General features: G+C 41.7%; 1 protein-coding gene across 4 annotated transcripts in view; it reads right to left on the bottom strand.

Moving 5' to 3' along the window:
- Positions 1-19,394, bottom strand: part of GPM6B (glycoprotein M6B) — a 36,386-nt gene extending 16,992 nt beyond the window's left edge. Inside the window, exons 1-2 of one of the 4 annotated variants that reach the window (XM_006759069.2) lie at positions 18,891-19,394; positions 10,842-10,961 (exon numbers count right to left, since the gene is read on the bottom strand). In XM_006759069.2, coding sequence (XP_006759132.1) covers positions 10,842-10,961; positions 18,891-18,951 — 181 coding nt within the window. In that variant the 5' untranslated portion in view covers positions 18,952-19,394. The remainder of the gene's footprint in view (positions 1-10,841; positions 10,962-18,890) is intronic. The other 3 variants (XM_006759068.2, XM_006759071.2, XM_006759070.2) reach the window with 3 other exon arrangements.
- Between the last annotated feature and the right edge of the window lie 221 nt (positions 19,395-19,615).

Raw genomic sequence — 19,615 nt, 5'->3', positions numbered from 1 at the left:
TCAGAGTCATTTGAAGCCATTGAGCTCTTGTAACCATAGGGAACAGAACAGGGTTGCAAAAGATCACTGAGGCTGATGCGATGGGAACAAAGTGGAAGTGGAGGTGAATAGGAACCCAGTATAATGGTTCACACAAAAGATGACAGGAGCTTGGACCAGGGCAAATGTGGTGGCAGTAGAGGAAATTAATGGGTCTGAGAGATGATTAAGATGTCAAATGGGCACAACTTGGTGTGGATTTGATCATGGGGTTGGGAATGAGTTGGTGAGCACCAAAGATGACTCGTAAATGTCTAACCAGGTAGATGTTGTATAACCAGATAGATGTTGTATTGTTCTCCGAGCTAGGTTGGCCAGAAGAGGACTAGGCTTTGAGGACAAAGATGTTGAGTTTCCTTTTAGACATGTTGAGTTTGAGGTGACTGGATGTCGTCTTAAGGGAGGATTTCTTGGATCCGTGGGTTTATAGCTCAGAAGAACTAAAGATGGATGCCATCAGCTTCTACTGGACAGCAATGAAACTTTCAGACATCAAGAAAGCATACGAGTGGGCCATTTGTCAGTTGAAAGTGCTTTAGACCTTTTGTTTGCAAAGTGTGGTCCTTGGACCAGCAGTATCAGCTTCAGCAGGGAGCTTGGGAGAAATGCAGAATCTCAGGCCCCACTCCAGACCAGCAGAATCAGAACCTGCATTTTAATAAGCCTCTGCCTCAGGTGACTTGTGTGCACAAGAAAGTTTGAGAATCCCATTGCTAGTCAACAGTCCCATCTTCCCAGTCTCAGGAGTGGTGTCCTGAGCCCGTTTGAAGTGCCTGTGTTGTGTTCAACCATGTTTGGTGTTTTCCCCTTAAGAGGTGGCCCACTGAGCTTGGCCAAAACTCTAGCAAATCAAATGACAAGTTCTAGGGGCTGCAATGAGGAAACAAAATGTTTCAAGTTGTTCAGCTGTCGTGAAAGGAGTGCAACTAGAGCGCTTTTTCTGAGCCAAATAAGTCCTCTTAACCTCAGAATTTTTGACAAAGATGCTTTAGAGCCACACCATAGATGAGGTCTGAGAAAACAGATTTATTCCCTCACCCGACCCCGCCATGGGGCTGAGAGTGCCCATACAGACAAAGAAACTGGATCTGTGATTCAGGCTGTCCCCAGTGTGAGAAGTCACAGGCAAGACTGGTGTTTTGAAATGTGGAGGTGGTGCCAAGCATCAGCAGAGCACCACACTGTTCAAGTTCAGGCTAGCTAAGGAAGGTCAATGCTTTTCTTGGATACTCCATAAATCCACACTCAAGTTTTCCCAAGCTTCAAACCGGCAAGGACAACATTGGTTAACGTGAACCAGAAAAGGCAAGGAAAGCATTTTTTCATGACTAAGACCTACTCAAGTAAAAATAAAAATCAATACCAGGCCTTCAAGCACATTTTGCTGTAATTCTCAATGCCTCTCACTAAAGCCCCAGAACCTCTTAGGTTAATAATGCTGTAAGCCTTCACTTAGCCGGTTTCGGTGGCTAAAGAGAATTTTAAAGTTTTGGTTTTGATTTACATAAAAAGTCCAGTGTGCATTAGCCTAAGCGTTTAAATATAAACCACATAGTAGGGAGAAAGAAATCCACATCAATGCCTCTAACTCTCAATGGCCAGTTTGTCTCCAGTATCTCTAGAACCTTTTGTGCAGAACAACAGAATAAAACACGTTTTGTCCTCGGGCTTGCGGATGGCCGTTGCCATGGCTGTGGGTTCATGACGGCCCAGTGATTTGCCCCGAGTTGCCTGCGATCCTGGCTGCAGATTTAATGCTGGCTCAGAAGGAGGGCCAGCGGGAACAGGGCTCACATTCTTCCCCAGGGAATGAATGTCACACTCACACACACACCATGCTCTAAGCACGGCCTTCCTTCTTCTTTACTGATTCCTAATGAGCCACAACATTAAAAAGAAAAGGAGAAGTAGCCAAGGTTTGCAACTTTCAAACAACAGCATCAGGAAAATGGAAGCGGTGAGAATCCTACTTAATAGAAGCAAAAGTGAATGTCAGCAGCAGTTCTCAACAGGGCGTGACTGTGCCCCCAGGGGACATTCTGTAATGTCTAGAGATATTTTGGGTCCCCACAATTGGGGGAGAGGGGTGCTACTCGTTCCAGCGACTAAAGGTCAGGGATGCTGCCAAACTCACAATGCACAGGACAGCTCCCCAAGTATCTGACCCCAAATGTCACTAGTGCTGAGACAGCATGAACAAAAATCTATATGGGTTTAGATCCGTGGTTTTCAACTGGGGACGATTTTGCCTCCCTGGGGACATTGGGCTGTGTGTAGGAAGACATTTTCAGTCATCACAACTATGAGGGCACTGCTGGCACCTAGCAGATAGAGGCCAGGGATGCTGCTAAACATCCTACAGTGCATAGGGCAATCCCCCCAACAAAAATGATAGGATGCAAAATGTTAGTAGTGCCACAGGTGAGAAACCCCGCTCAAAGGTTACAACACACAATCCTGGTCTGAGACACCTACAATTTTTTTTTTAAGGAAGAGCTTAAGTCCTGGCTAGTGTGGCTCAGTTGGTTGGCACATCCTCTCATGCACCAAAAGGTTGTGGGTTTGATCCCCACTGGGACGCGTGTGAGAGGCAACTGAGTGATGTTTTTCACTCACATCAATGTTTCTCTCCCCCCTCCCTCCTTTCTCCCCTCCATAAAAAAATCAATGAATGTCCTCAGGTGAGGATAAAAAAATAATAATGACAAAATTTTTTAAAAAGAGCTTAATAAACTTTAGTTGGCTTAGAAAATATCACAGAGCAGAGGCTCTCAAGTTTTGCTGCACAGAATTATCTGGAGACCATTTGAAAGCCCAGGTGCCCAGACTTCACCCCAGACCAAATAAATCAGAATTTCGGGGGGTGGGACTCAGCAATGAGAGGTTTTGCGATTTTAAAAACAAAGCTCCCCATGTGATTTTAATGAGCACCCAGGTTGGAGAACAAGTGTTACAGAGCCATTCAATATTGGAGAACTTGCATCTGCCACAGGGAAAATACCAGAGTCCTAATACTTACAAGGCTTCTTAATAAAACTGGTGGTAAGATGAACAAATGTGACTTTTTTGATAATATGAAAGATCTACACAACTCAGATAGACAATATTTTTCAAATGACCCATGTCTTTCTTGAATCATTCTTGAAATCATTCTTGAATACAGAGCTGAGATAGTGCAACAGATTTGAACGGAACACAGTATAAAAAGTGGAGCTTTGCAAAAATGTAAAACAGTACTTACTACTCTTCTCACTCAAGTTTTATTTAGTTTTAGAAAATAGTTACCTTTCCTAAATATTATTTAACATGTAACAGATTTATTATGGTTTGTTATTATTTTAAATAAATAATGAGTTCATTATTTCACAGTTAATTTTTCATTTATAATTTCTAATACAGAAAATATTTATAGATATAACCCACATGAGCAAAAGTTTTTGGGGTCTTCAATTACTTTTAAGTGGTAAAGAGACCTATTTTTTAATAATATAAAGGGAATTGCTTTTCAGCAGATCCTTTTAAAAAGCTTGTCCTAAAAGCTATTAAATATATTGAAGAATAGATTTACTTCTAACATTTGCAAAATGTCATGAGCAGTAGATGATAAGCAATTATATTAAAATAAAGATATATTCACATGGTGAGAATGAACAAATTCAAGAAACAGACACTTCTTAGCCTCTTCCTTTGCCTTTGTGGGAACTGGCTTTGGCTTTCCTAAACACCATGTGTGTGTCTTAGCCTAATGAAGTGTGAGAGCAAAGAATCAGGGAAACCAATGGTGAGTAGGAGAATCTAGCTCTAAGTTTAGATATCACAGATTTTAAGAAAGATCTGTAGGGTATTCAAGAAATATGAGAACTATCTGCATCATGAAGCTTTGGTAGCACTCAACTTCCTTGACCATCTGGGAGACAACATCTATGTTTTCCTGGATTCCACTGAATTCACTGAGTGTCTGTTGAAGCAGTACTATATGCCAGGCACTGTTTTGCTCTCCCAGCATCGACACTGGAGTGGGGCGAGGGACAGAAACACAGAAGAAATCATTAGAGCAGAATAAAGAGAGAGATGACTCAGGGGCATGGGGAGTGAGGTAGAGACAGATTTCCTGGGTCTAGTGTGAGGGCTAAGGAAAGGGTGTATGGTGGCAGCAGTGTGGACAGGCCTTGAAGAACAGAAGGATCCATGGTGAGGACAGATGGAAAAGTACAGGGGAAAGAGAGCAGGGCCAACCTACTGAGGGATGCATGGGGGGAGTTCAGGGTGTGGCCAAGTTTATCAAGGATGCGAGGGCAGTGTCAGGGTAGGACCCAGAAAGGCAGGTGGGGCTCTCCTGTGGCAGGGGGGCCTCCAAGCCAGCTTGCACCTCTGCAGGCTTCATTTTGCCGGCAGTGAGGAGAGAGAGGTTTGTGAACAGGAGAGTTGACATGATCCAAGGTATGCTTTTAAGAGGTTAATCTGGGACTGGGGTGTAGGCTGGATTGGAGTGGGTGCAAACGAAAGTCTTCCACTGTAGGTGGTAGCAGAATGGGTCTTTTGGAGGTTTTTTCCAAAGCATGCAGGGCGTGTTCAATGGAGGCAGGAAGGATGAAAATCAGACAAAGCTCAGAGCTACTAAGCACTCAATGTCACACAACATTTTATGGAAATGGTTTGACAAGAAGCAGTGAGAGAATTTATGTGAACAAGTCTTCATAAGGGTCATTCCAGAAAACATAAACTAATCCAGAGAGACAGAAAGGAAATCAGTGGTTGCTTGGGGAGGGTAGGTGATAGGAGGGCTTACAGAGGGAACCGGGGAAACTTCGGGATTCATGAACACGTCACCATCTTTCTCGGGCACATACCTATGTCAAAACTTATCAACTAGGCCATTTTAAATATATGCAGTGTCAATCATACCTCAAAAAAAGTTAGAAAAAAATAGCTACTTTTTAAGTTTGGTTTTTACAAAAGACACTAGTAATTTTAAAAAGCTGTGAATCCCTTTTGGGAACTAAGGATTGGCTGCACAAGGTAGGATCCACATTAACCTGGGTGGGGCGGGGTGACATGCCCTGTGGCTGCAGAATCCACAGGACATGGATTCTGCAGCCCCCCACTCAGTGACAGGTAAGTGAAGGCGCTACTGTCATTGAGGAGAGAAGACAGTGCTCTATGGCACAAAGGATGCATTTCCACTTGGAAACATTCACACAGCTTGTGGCAGGCACCCTTCTGAGACAACCCCAATGATCCCGCCTCCTGAGATTCACACCTTTGTGTCATTCCTCTCCGAGTGTGGGCTGGACCTAGTGACTTGCTTCTAGCGTCCTCTTTCTTGTGGGCATGCTCTCATACCCACTCACCTGATCTCTCTGATGAAGCCAGCTGCCATGTCATGAGGGAGCTGTGGGAAAGCTCACATGGCAAAGTATCAAGGGAGGTCTTGGGCCAGGAGCTAGTGAAGAACTGAGACCTCAGTACAACAGACTGTGAGGAAATGAGCCCTGCCAACAACCGCAGTAGTGAGCTGGGAAGTGGATGAGTCCCTGGTTGGGCCTTCAGATGAGACCCAGAGACATATAAGCTGAGCCCAGATTCCAACCGACAGAAACCGAGATAATATATGTTGTTGTTACTAGTCACCAAGTTTAAGATTAATTTGTTAAATGACAATAGATTACTAATACATTGGTGCTTGCCTACAGCTCTGCAATACAATAGTTTTGCATTCTTTTTAGATACACAAAGATGCAATGATCATCTAAAAACATCAAGAGGAGTCTCCTTCAAATTCAATAGCACCAACCGCAGCTGGCATGGCTCAGTGGTTGAGCATCCACCTATGAACCAGGAGGTCACGGTTCAGTTGTTGGTCAGGGCACATGCCTGGGTTGCGGGCTTGACCCCCAGTAGGGGGTGTGCAGGAGGCAGCTGATCAATGATTCTCTCTCATCAATGATGTCTCTCTCTCTCTCTCTCTCTCTCTCTCTCTCTCCAATAAAAATATATTTAAAACATCCAACAGCACCATCTGCTAAGGATGTGGTGATTTGGCTTTGGACATCTTAATAGTAACTATGTATACAAGTTGCCTGTGAATTTCAAGTTTCTGTTCTTCAGAAAAGTATTTTGAACTGAACCAAGGTTATGATCCTCTATGTGGTGGCCAGACTTTAGTGTGCATCTGAATCGCCTGGGGAACTTATTAAAACAGCAATTCCTGGGGCCCACCCCCCAAAAATGGTGGGTGGGGCCTGGGAATCTGAATGTTTAACGAGCATCCTTGGTGATTCTGATTCAGAGCATTAGAGGCCCATATTTTGAAAAATCACTTAACAAAATGATCCCCAATATTACAGTTAATAAAATATAAATCATCTTTTACATATCACAGAAAATAAAACTCGCTAAAGTACACTGAACTGAGCAATGGATGAAAACAGCTCCATGACATCCATTACAGGCACATCATAGGATTATATTAAAGAACATGATGAGGGACATTTAAGAATTTCTCCCAAGCTCCCATCCACTACTTTCTCCTCACCCTCTCTTTGCCACAAGGAAACAAACCATTCCCACTTTCACTGCTCTTCCCCACTCTCCTTCACCAAGATTTTAAACAAAGGAATAAGAGGAGGCATACTTTCAGACAAGTAGACAAGAGAACCAGAGGTCACTATCTTTCAGACTAACCAGGACTCAGTGCATTAATGACGGCTATTTTTATGCATGCCTCTCCACAAGCAGAGAGGGAAAGCAGAATGAATACCTTAAGCTACTCTGTCTTTTCCAACGCTCAAGAGAGGTCTAGATCTAGAGGGTAAATTCACTTCAATTCCTTCCTGTCTTCTCTCTTCTTGCTCTGGACCTTCCTCTAAATTTGTGTGTCTCAAACGGTAATGTTCATAGGGACCATCTAGAAATCCTGTTAAAATGCAGATTCTGATTCTGCAGGATGGGAGCAGGGCCTGAGACTCTGCCTTTGTAATAAAATTCTAGGTGATGCCAATTCTGCTGGCCCAAAGACCACACTCGGAACAGAGGATCTAAATTCTCTGATGCTATACTCGGAAGCCTGTGTAACACAATCTACAGTAGCTTGAAGTATTCTCCACAGGTGTCCAATAACTATTCCTTTTATTACCAATGCTACCATCTCAGATGGCCATCTCAGGCCTGGGCCCCTAAGGCAGCATCACACAGGGTTGCCTATGTGGCCATCCATCCTTTGATTCCCCGGAGGCCTAGAGAAGATGTATTAACTGGTAAAAAAAAAAGTTAAAAAAATGAAAATATAAGAAAAAAGCAACAGATGGTGAAGGATTAACTATCCAAGTCCTAAAAAATGTAATTCTACTGGGAAGTTACACCAGAAACAACAACACACACATGAAAAGATCAGGCAAAGGAAACTGGAGCTACTGGAGTTTTCCAAAGGGGAATAAGGAAGTTGGGGGTTGGAGGGAGGTGGTCTTGACTATAATAACTGCACAGGTGGGAGAGGCATTTTCCTTTGGCAAAGATCTTCTGGTCAGCTTGTATCAAAGCCTCTTCTTCCCCTCCCCCACTTGAAAGAAACGGAGAACTCTGAAAAAAAAAATAAAAAGACACAAGAGCCATATGGAATTCTCTCTATTTTTTTCTCTCACACCATCTGGTTTGAAATCTAAGTACAGAATGGCAACTGCATCGATTTAGAAGCCAACAAAATCTCCAAGCAACTGGGAAGGCGAAGACATGGCTGGGTTCAGTCCCCTCACTCGGGAGCCTGCACTGTATTCTTTTTAAATTTGTTTTGTTGTTCTTGTTGTTAATCCTTACCCGAGGATATGTTTCCATTGATTTGTAGGGAGAGTGGAAGAGAGAGGGAAAGACAGAGAGAAAAATTGATGTGAGAGAGACACATTGATCGGTTGCCTCCTGCACAAGCCCTGACCAGGGCCTGGCCCTTGACCAGAATCAAAGCCAGGACCCTTCTGTCCACAGGCTGACGCCCTATCCACTGAGCCAAACCGGCTAGGACTGCACTATATTTTTTATACTCTCTCTCCTACATGTAAGGTCTCTGTGGCTGGTTTCAGACACAAATGGTCCTGATTTCAGTCACTGCACAGAAAAAGTTAAAACTACGTGTGGGTAGAGATTGTTTCAGGATCTCGGAAGATGATTCTATAAATCAAGTTCAGTGATTTTATTTCTCCCCTTCAGACAAGAACCTGCTTGCTCATGGAATTCTCACATGAAATATCACCAGCAACCCGATACTGAGTTCTACAGTTTCTCAGCATACCTTTCCAGAAGTCTAAAAACTCTAAAACCAAGGATTCTTTCTTTCTTTCTTGGTATAGTTCAGCTGGCAACAAAACCTGTTCTGATCTAAACTTATTTGAAGGCAAAACCCAATGTGATTGGACCAGAGGCTGTTTATAGGCTTCCTTTATGCAATGTAGGCTCTCTACAAAGATTAATGTGTTCGATTTGTGGGAGCACCCCGACTTCGCTGGTGATGTCACGTAGCACGTGATGTACGTGCCATGTTACTTTTCAAAAACCCAAGCTCTTCTGAATTCTGGAATAAGTCTGGCCCCAAAGGTTTCAGAAAAGAAATCAGATTGAGCCTTGTGTTTTTCTCCTCAGTGGCCACTGCTGCTTAGAATGCCCGTGTTCTGGTGTTTGGTTGTAGGATCAGAAGCATGTATTTTTCCAGTGTTCTTACAGGAAACTGTTCAACCAGTGGACGAAACTTGTCAAGAGCAATTGCTAGAGGGCTTTCCTCTAATAAGATACTGATGTTTACTGTTAACCACACAATCCAAGGAAGATTATTTTTATTTTTATTTTTCTTGATTTCCAACTAGCCTGGTGTCTTCCAACACATTCTTAAAATGAAGAACTCTCTGATAACTTAGGGACCTTCTTGTTATGTTAACTAATACCCTTCTTCTCACTCTATGCTATTGAACTGTGCACATTTTAAAATATATTTTATTGATTTTTTTACAGAGAGGAAGGGAGAGGGATAGAGAGTTAGAAACACTGATGAGAGAGAAAAATCGATCAGCTGCTTCCTGCACACCCCCCACTGGGGATGTGCCCACAACCAAGGTACATGCCCTTGACCAGAATTGAACCAGGGACCCTTCAGTCCTCAGGCTGACACTCTATCCACTGAGCCAAACCGGTTAGGGTGAACTGTGCACATTTAATGGTGGTTGGGGTGTGTGTGTTAAAAACAGCTTTAATGAAATATAGCTTACATTTAAAATTCACCTGTTTTAAGTGTACAATTCAATGGTTTTGAGTAAATTTACAGTTATGTAACCATCACCACAATCTAATTTTAAAACATTTCCATCATTCTAAAAAATATCCCTTGTACCCCTTAGTAGTCACTTCTCATCACTCTTCCCTCAGCTTGTGGCAAACACTTTCTGTCTCTATGGATTTGTCAATTCTAGAAATTTCATATAAATGGAATCATACAATATTTGGTTTCTTGCGACTGACTTCTTTTACTCAACAAAATGATTTTTGAGATTCATCCATGTTGCAATACTAGTATGTGTCAGTAATTCATTTCTTTTAATTGCTGAAGAGTATTCTTTAATTGCATGGATATATCATGTCTAATGGCAATTTTAAAAAATATTCCAGAACCCTCCATTCTTTAAAGGACCTCTGAGAACAAATGTGTGATATCCCTTCTTGCTCACCTTTTCTAACCAGCACTGCTCAGGTACACACAGAGCTGGCGTCTAACAGTCAAATGAAGGAATCCATAACCCCAAATGTAGAGCTAAATCCCAAGTCAGATTTCATGTTAATCAACCTGAAGCTCCAATTTAGGTTTTAAAATAAAAATAAAAAGTTTTATAAAATAATTGCGGGCGTTGTGACTTTGGAATTCAATAGGTGTGTTACATCGTATCTCAGGTACTTCTGAGGTATTCCTGAAAAAGTAAGAAACTAGGAAAAATGATTCTATGGGTTTATACAAAATTATAGCAAAACTTCAAACCTATTGTTTATTTGACCCAGTACCATCCTTTTATAGTCACATTTTAGGTAACTTGAAATCACTGAATTTTAGCTAACTGAGCTGAGTATTAAGACGCGAGTAGACTTTGGGAATATGGTGGGTGGATGTTCATATTACTCAGCATTTTCCCCCTTTTCAGTCCCCTACACATTTCACATTTCATCCAGGCCCAGCGCCTAGTGGTTCTGAGGGACCAGAGTTCCTCATGAGCAAGGAAACCAGAAACTGGACCTACCTGATGGGATCGGGTACAGTTATCCCATCCCGACTCCATGTGCTTTGACTTTCCCGTCTCAAAGGCAATGGCTAATGTTAAATCAGAGTGGTACACAGCAGTGGGGCCAGGAATAAATCTGGGGATACTCACAGTACCTTAGAGCCAACGCTCCTTGACTGCCCTGGCCTAGTTTTTGATCCTAAGGTAGACATGGGTGACACCTCCCCCCGAATTATCAGTTCAGACATTGGAAATTTTGTGGTTAGCCCTAAGGTGTAGCTCATTGTATACTACTCCCTTTGAGAAGAAGAGGTGAGTGTGAGGAAAGGGGGAGGAGGGAGAAGAAAGAGGCGAAAGATGGAGTGGAATGGAGAGAAGAAGAGAAAAAGGAAGATGATCAAATTTTTTAAAGGGTCAATTCCACCCATGCCCCTGTGAACAAATGAATGCATCAAGCAAAAACATAAAATATCACCAACTGGAAAGAACCATTACAAATAATATTAACGATAACAGTTGACTTGCTATTAGAATTCACCCCAAGGCTGTATTTACCTGGACTGCTCAAGGGGCTAGCCCTGTCCCCCAGGGTTGGCACGGGACGGTACTGGTGGTTCTTTGAGCCTGGGTACATCCAGTGGTACCTGCCAATTTCCATTTCAGCTCTGCTGTTCACTGCCAATTTCAGGTGGCAAAGAGTCAGTGTCTCTATCTCCAGCAAAGATTCTATATCAGCATTTTAAGTAATTCTCTTACCATATAGTTCAAGGAAAGGAGTTTAAAAATATGCAATTGGAATGCAATCTTTCAATACCATCTTATCAACTCAGCATGATAAATTGAGAATGTTGGAATTTGTTCCTCTGTTTTTCAATTTAAGTTTACAAAAATCACCCAAATTGTTTTTTCTTTTCTTATTTAATCCATTTCTCCCACCCCACCCCTTAGAATGCTCATTTTGGGCAGACACTATTTATAGTAAAAATCTGGCTTCCCACAATAATATTTTTCTCTCTGTTTATTTCTCTTTCAGACCCACAGACTATCATAATTATTGCAGCTGCACAAGCAGAGGTGACTACAGGCTCACTTTCCATAATGGTACCCAGTCCCAGCCTTGAAAATCTGGCAAAGAACCCCATGCTCTGCTAAATCTTGGATGAAACTCCGGTCCTCCTACTGACATCTGCAACATTCTCTGTCACCTCATCTTAAACTCAGTATTTCAGAGCCTAGAATGTTCTGGATTAAACCTTGACTCAATGATCTCCCAGTGTTTTATAGACCAAGGGCTGCTGAGTTCGGACTACTGTTTACTCACACACACGGTGACAATTGGTCTCCTGAAGACTCGGGTCCCTCTTTGGTAATATAACTATAATTCCTACTTCTTAGGATTGGAGAGAAAAACATTTACTAATTTGCCTGACCTGGAGTCAGCTGCTGGTAACTATTAGTTAAATTACAATCTTGAAATCCCTAAGAAAACATAAGGTCAGCATGCCCGTTTATGTTTGGGAATCCCATAAAACCCAATAAGAGGTTATGTCCTCTGGGGTGCCACAAATATTCCAGGATAAAAAATATAATTCTAGCATTGACATAGATAATTATTCCATCAGAAGATCAGGCTATAATGCCCCATTTGGCACCTAAGAACCAAGGAAACAACCACATTGAAAACTCTCAGGGATTTCCCACTGGGAGTGGACACATACTTTTCCAGGTGATGTTTTAGAGAAAGCCTTTTTTGGCTTCAGGTTAAAGTAAAATGTCTTCTAAAGACTTAAAGACATTGAAAAGAAAGGAAAGATGCTAGGACAACCAGAACTGCACATTGAAAGTGTTTGGCTGTTTTTGTTGTCCACAATGGTGCCAGCTGCGTAAGTTACAGAGTGCTTATGGTGCTCTGGTCACCATGCAAAGCATATTGCAGCCAATACCTCATCTGTCACAAGCACCCAATGAAACAGGTACTGTTATTCTTCTTCTATCTTTACAAATGAAGAAACTAAGATTAATAAGAAGGCAAGTCACTTGCCCACAACCATGCAACAAGGGTGGAGGAGCCCAGGTATGAGCCCAGGCATTTTTACTCCATTTTCTACTCTTTTGCTGAAGCAGTGGTTAGCTTAACAAGAGTTTTTCTGCAGACCCTCTGGAGGTGGGCTATATGCTTCTGTGCCTCCTAAAAAATGTTTCAGGCCCCAAGCTTCTGATGTTATGTCAGGGTTCTTAAATCTTCTTAACTCTCACCCTTCCCTGGATTTAGATTTTTGCTTTACTATTCACAAGATTCTCTCTTAGACATGGGTTGTGCTACATTTTCTGAAAGCAAAATGACTCAGTGGGGCTGGTGGAAGAAACCAGAAGAAGGTCCAGTCGCCTCCTGCTATGACATGATTTACTCTTGGTAAAGTGGCTGTGAGCTCTCCATATTGACCTCAAGCAAGAGGATTCCATGTAGCTCTATCACATTTGATCTGAGAAATTTCATTGTCCTTTAAAAACATTTCTCTCTCTATGCCCAATACACAGTAGGTGCCCCCCGAAAGTGTGCTGAATAAATATTTGTTTGAATGTAAAGGAGTTCCCTGAGACCCTGTGAGCCAAGAAGTGGACCCCCAGGTCCCCCTGCACACTGATCTCACCAGGCCAGACCATGCAATTCAAGCACTCTCTACATGGGATACATCTATTCTCTGTCCTCATCTCCTCACAGGGTGGGGGTGTCTCCAGACATTTGGGCAATCAGGCATAGCCTGCCAGGCAATGACAGTAAAAAACATGGACTGCCCTACACTAATGTGTTTGCTGGGAACAACATGGCAGCCATGCCTGAGATGCTTAATTTAGCATAAAAATAATACTGCTCCAGCAGATGTGGGGGTGGAAGTGGCAAGTGGATGGAGGTTTTCCATTACTTCTGGGAAGGCCTTTTATAATAGTGAATCTTAAGATACGAAAGAAAAGAAAGCCATGTCTATTTCATGTGTTTGAGCCATTAAATATAAAATTATTTATAAAATTTCAAAGAACCCCACATACATTTTGTTTAAAAGGACAAGGTCCCAACACTCAGAAGGGAGTCACATGATTGCAAGGAAAAGCTGCAGCTTGAATGGTATATTAATATGTTAATTCTGGGCAACTGGCAAGAAATGAGAAGATATGTACGCCCAGAGTCCTGCCTTACAGAGAAAAGACTGCAAATGTTCCCCTAAGAGACTAGGAGAGAGAGGTGGGGAGGAGACGGATCTATATTCTTGAAGAAGCACAAAAGGCTGTGACATCTGAGATACTATTTATGGTTGGGGCTGAGGTGAGTGGTGGTGACTGATGGCCACAGACACTACGGTACTTGGTCATCACCAAAGGTGGGTATGAAACAAACAATGGGCAGTTGAGGAAAGTATAACAAAACGATGCCTTGTACACTTTTTAAAATTTACTTAACGTGAGTTAGTGACAAGGCTGAATAACTGCTGCAGACCGCTAAACTTTCTAGCATCTAGGAAATTATCACTGCAAGCAACTGAGTGACAAAGACTGAGCTTCCTAGAAAGACCACATTCACTGGGCAAGGTCTTTGAAAGCTGTATCTATCATCCTTCATTTTTAGCTATTATTTAAAATATGAAAGGAGAGCCATCACCACACTACAGAGTATAGCTGAGGTCATGAACGATGGCCACCTGCTTTTGTAAATGAAGTTTTATTGGAACATGGCCACACCCATTTGTTTAGGTACTATCGATGGCTACAATGGTAGACTTGAGTAGTTACAACAGAGACTTTATGGCTCACAAAGCCTAAAATATTGACTCTCTGGCCCTTTATAGATGAGGTGTGCTAATCCTTGGTTTGAATATAGCTAGTAAAGGTGGAATATATAAAGAAGTTAATGCAATTAATCAAATCAGCCTTCAAAATAGGAAATTATTTTCTCTTGTTACATGTTCTCTGAAGAGATATACCACTGGGATGGTTAAGGATCAAAATTATCTCTGGCATTGTTGTTTGCTATTTACATTGATCAGCAAAATTATGGTCAAACTCAAGATTAAACTACACATATTAGTCCTTAAAATGAGTTAGGGTCCTTCTACTCCTATGACATGAACTAAGAGGTCAGAGGAAGGATAATGGTTCAAAGTAGAACATTATTAAATGAATAATCAAATGAGTGAAGAAACAACCAGGTAGGTTTGTGAACTGGGACTGTAGTCTTCCTCTCTCCCATAGCCACCCTGTTCCTGGCCAACCATTTCATGTGGATGTACATTTGGTGCCAAGGAGAGAAAAGCAAGAGTGTCTTTAGAATAATCCAATTCATTACCAGTCCCAGAGAGGGGAAATTTTTGTCATGAGGATAACTGGCTATTTCACATGCTCCTGGATACATGAAGGCTAGTAAGTCATGTTGTTAAAATTGTTTACTCTAAATTGACCTCTACTTCCAAATAACAGAGAAATATAATTTTTAGTGTTACAGTTTGAATTCAAGATTTCCACTCAGTTTTAAGGTAAGCAAATCTAAATTTGCAGAATTGGGTCAGAATTCTTTGTCTAATGAAATAGCAAGACCCAGCCTTGAAAAGTATGCTAATGGCAATAATAATATAAAAGTAGGAGATGCACCAAATGGCTCATTGAGATCTCCACACTTAAGTTTTCTTTAAAAATAAGATGAAAGCAAGCTGTATCATACCTACCACATATGTCCAGCACCATCTGGCCGGCCACGCTTTTCTCTACAGCCTATCCCCCAGACACCCTCTCTTCAAATGTCCTCCTTAGCAGATTCTTATAAGGAAAAATTGCATCTAAAACATTCTCTATACCATATTCATAAAATTAAGTTAGAGAACATCAATAAAAATCTTAAAATGAAATAATTCATAGAATACCAGAAATAGTGTAACATGTTCAATGCGTCACAATGGGTTTTAAACATGCAGGTCATATATTCTAGAGGAGTGATTTTCTTCCTAAACAAAAAAGATTGGGTCCAAAAGTGCACACGTTTTGCAAAATAAAATAAAAAAAGGAAAGAAAGAAACAGAATCTAATTTTTTATCTATTTGATTAAAAGATTTAAATAGATGTGTTAAGTTTTTAATCAAGTCAACAATTTCAATTCATTTCTTATTGTGACTATGTCCTGTAATTTATTTTAAATTATACATTATTTCCAATTTACTACATTTTCCTTCCTATGTGGTTAGGAACGTAATTTGAAGCCTGGAATTCTGGAATTTATTTCAGCAATGATTCATAGGAGCTTAACTAGTCTGACTATAATTGCTTTAGGAGCTCCCAATTTCCTACATGTAATAAAAATAATTTTCATCACAGATACTTAGATTTTTTTCATGCAATAGAGCAATTGATTCAATTGTTTTTCTACCCTGTGATTCAGTACTCCCAGCAATTCCAGATGCATTGGTTTCCACAAATGAATTGCCATCAAGTAAAGCTCTACAGAAATAAATAGAAACCTAACTCTCCATTTTTTATTATTAAGTCTCATAATCTATTTCCTTTGATTCTCATTCATTTCCTTCACTTATTCCATTTCAGTGAATCTGCTTACTCAATGCTCACATTTTGATTTAATTTAATGCTTCCAATTTGAAAACTGCCATTTGTAGTAATTTGGCATTGCTTACATCTGAGAAAACCTGCTTGCTTTCCTTAGAGAATTCCTGAGTAACTACTGAATACTTATTGTGAATGTTGATGGTTCAGTAGTGTTCTCTGACAAAAGCTATGAGGCTGCTTCCAAAACACATTTGCTTTCTCATTTAAAAGACTTGGATTATTTTTTTAAAAAAAATAAGAACAAATTCATGTTGATTTAGTTTAAAGAAACAGCTCTCTTTGTCCTGCCAAAACTCCCAGGAAGTGACACCAACTAGAAAAACGGAGGTCCATTTATAAAGCTAAATTTAATTTATGTTCTTAATAAACATTGTAATAATTACCCAAAGCCATTAATTCAGAAACTACTGGGTAATAACCACTGGACAATAAACCCCAAATTAAGAGACAGAGATCGCCTCTAGTGCTAACTATTAAAAAAAAGAAGGAAGGAACAGAGGGGCAAAATATATGTGCATAAAAACCTGTGGGAAGTGACAAAATATACAGGGTTAAATTTGGTAAATTAAATCCCTCGTTGAAAGTTTTTTGTTTTTTGTAAAGAACAGCTCCACCAGCTCAAGAATTATCTAATACATTCTCTAACTGTGTCAAGTTTTTAAGTGCTAATTTCAATGCAGCAAACATTTATTTTCGAAATTGAACATAAAATCTGAAGAAATGCTGGCGTGATAAACACACACAAGTGTGTGATTCTCGTTTTGTGCCTTGAATGACAATGGCGAGCAGACTGGGGACACTACAAAGATGATACCTGTGTGAGTTTTGACTTGTGCAGTTATGAACTTGTCTAAATGAAGATTAGGAGAGAAGCCACCCTCCAGACCAACATTTATGGTAGGTGGGTCACATAGAGAGCGGTCGCAACCCCGTGGCTGCAGTGGAACTACACTCCCTGGCCCGTATTCTTACTGCAGCATGTACTCTATATATGGTCAGAGCTTGTGTTAACATGGCATTTTTTAATTCCTTAACAAATAGCTAGTGTTTATCAATTTCGGTAATTTTTAAAGTTCCTCCAGGAATTATCTTTGGCTTCTCATTTTATCTCCAAAAGCATAGCTACTGAGATTTCATACACAGATGGTCAATGGATGTAGTGGCAGCCTGTGGATTTGGTATTAAATAATATTTAATTGACATAAAATAACAGTGTTCCACAAGACTAAATGATGATGAGATACACGATTGTGGGGTGAGGATTTCATATTGCTTCTACGCCCCTTGCTTGCTTTTGGAGAGAAAAATGAAAGGTATGTTTTTGCGGAGACCGAAATGGTTTTATCTGCCACTGGCAGACACCCTATTAATAAAAAGTGTGTGCTAAACAGAGTCATCTGCTTTAGGGAAAACCTGCTATCAACTGGGGTAGGCTTCCTCACAACAATGCTATGTTACTCATTACATCCCCAAATTTCATCTCTGAACATCATGGATATGAATCTTTAAACTGTCATCTCAGTTCCTCAGCTTCATAAATTCTCCTGTTGCTATTTGCTCATTCATGTACATATAAGATCTACACAAACAAGAAATGGCAGGGTTGTGGGGGACTTTGGGCTGTTGTTTCTTTGGGGGGGTAGGGTGGGTGGGTGGTAGGTTTGATGCAAGGATTGAAGTAAACTACCCATTTTAAAATGGAAGTGCTATTGCCACTTAATTATACTTAATGCCACTGAATTATACACTTAAAATGGTTCAAATGTCCATTTTTATGTGTGTGTATTCTATCACACTTCGAAAAGAATTAATTTAAAACATGAAATTGCTCTCTGGAGGATGCAATGTCATCCAAGTACTGCGCACAGAAGAAATCCCATGTAAGAACACGCAGCCTCAACCAGGCGTGCTGTGAAGCCAAAGCCATGGGACTGCCGCTCCTGTCATGTAAAATGGTTGACTATCAGCAACCTCACAGTTCGACCTACATAGTCATAGTAAAGCCTCCATCCCGGAAAATGACTCCTGCTTAGTGACTGTCAGTGGACGGCAGGGCCGTGAGAAATAACCTTCCTTTGCGCGGTGGCTTTTGATGCTGGAGCCACTGCGGCTACAGAATCCGGTCCGGGCCATAACTCCGGGGGAGGGAGACAAGTCACCACGCAGGGGAGATGCCTGGACTGACAGCAGCTGAGCTGACTCTATGGCTATCACACACTTGCCATCAGTCATTACTTGGGCAAAGATTAATTTCAGCTTCTATTTTCTGCCACTTTCGTACCACAAAACACTTCTCTTCCCCCCAATCCCCCCAACCCCCCACCGAAAACCCCACCATTCCATATGTCAAATTGTGATATGATCAAAGATTCCCTTTCAGGAACGGGACCATTATCAATTTCCTCCCCGAAATCTCCAAGGCATGAATAAGAGAACCCACCCCTCTCTCATCAGCAGTAGGCAACGGAGCTGACAGACCGCTCTCCAGCTCCAACTTAAATGGCTATTACATGTCATAGCCAGGGCCCCATACATAGAAACAGCAATCATATTCAATAAGAACACGAGAGAATGTCCAAATCGTTACAGCATGAGTGGAACCCAAACGCATTTAAGATGCACGCCCCTCCAGTTCCTCTTCGGCATGAGCAGCAAACAATGCATCCCATGTCCCTGGACCCTAACATGCAGAACACGGAACCTAAGTTATGACATTCCGTTAATTAAAAAAGAGGGTTTCCCCCAATCCAGCTCAAGGTGACAAGCTGCTGCCGCCCTTCTATGAAATACCACGTTCGCTAGGAAGATTTGGAACAGGAACGGATTGCAGAAAGGCTGCTCTATTAATTTAACATCAAGGGGGGAAAAAAACACCCAAAAGCAAGACCGGGCGGTAGGGATTGCTTCTGAGCTATTTTACAAGAGACACAAACCGGGCGACCCCCCCTCTAAGCACCCCCAGTGAAAAGCTCTAAACAGGCTATTGTCAACGCCGGGTACCTTTTCTCTCTTGGCTTTGTTCAGTATTTTCCTCCGCCGCAGTTTCCATGGCTGGCTTCATACCATCCACCAAAAATGCTTTTCCCTCGCTCCCCCCAACACACTTTTCCCCTCCTCTTCCTTTTCTTTGGACTCCCCTCCGTCTCTTATTTACACTCGCGTGATTGAGCGGTTCTGTTCTTCACTACAGTAGATTACAGTCCCTTCCAAGATGCAAAAGTCTCTTCAGCGTCAATTTCCCTCTGCCTACTGGTCCATAAAGACAGCTGCCAAGGAGCCGGCAGCCATACGTCACCGAGGATCCCAGTTATAAAACAGCTATTCTGTGTCCGATTGTGCCTCCGATCTCAATGCGGCTCCGAGGGGGGGCGGGACCGCTCCCCACCGGGCCCCTTCCTCCCTGCTCTCCTACCCGCCGAGCCCTTCTTTCTCCTTGCCAACTGCGCCCAATGAATGCTAATGAATTCTCCCAGGAGAGAAGAGATTCGTGATTCCTGACATCAGAGGAGGGCATGTGGAGAAGAAAAGAGCCCCCTCCTACCACGTGACTCAGCTGGCTGACCATGAAGTATGTTCTCTCAGGAGAATGCACGTCTTCCGGAAGCAAATGCCTTCTTTTTCGTGGGACCCCGTGGGGCATCATAATTGGTTTTATTTCATGTACCCCAGGCCCTGGCAGAATATAGTCAAAGGACTTGCCCAGGGTCTCTATTTTATTTGCTTTC

Source organism: Myotis davidii, unplaced genomic scaffold (assembly GCF_000327345.1).
Source record: "Myotis davidii unplaced genomic scaffold, ASM32734v1 scaffold216, whole genome shotgun sequence".
Taxonomy (NCBI): Eukaryota; Metazoa; Chordata; class Mammalia; order Chiroptera; family Vespertilionidae; genus Myotis; species Myotis davidii.
This window is presented reverse-complemented; position numbering and strand designations above follow the sequence as displayed.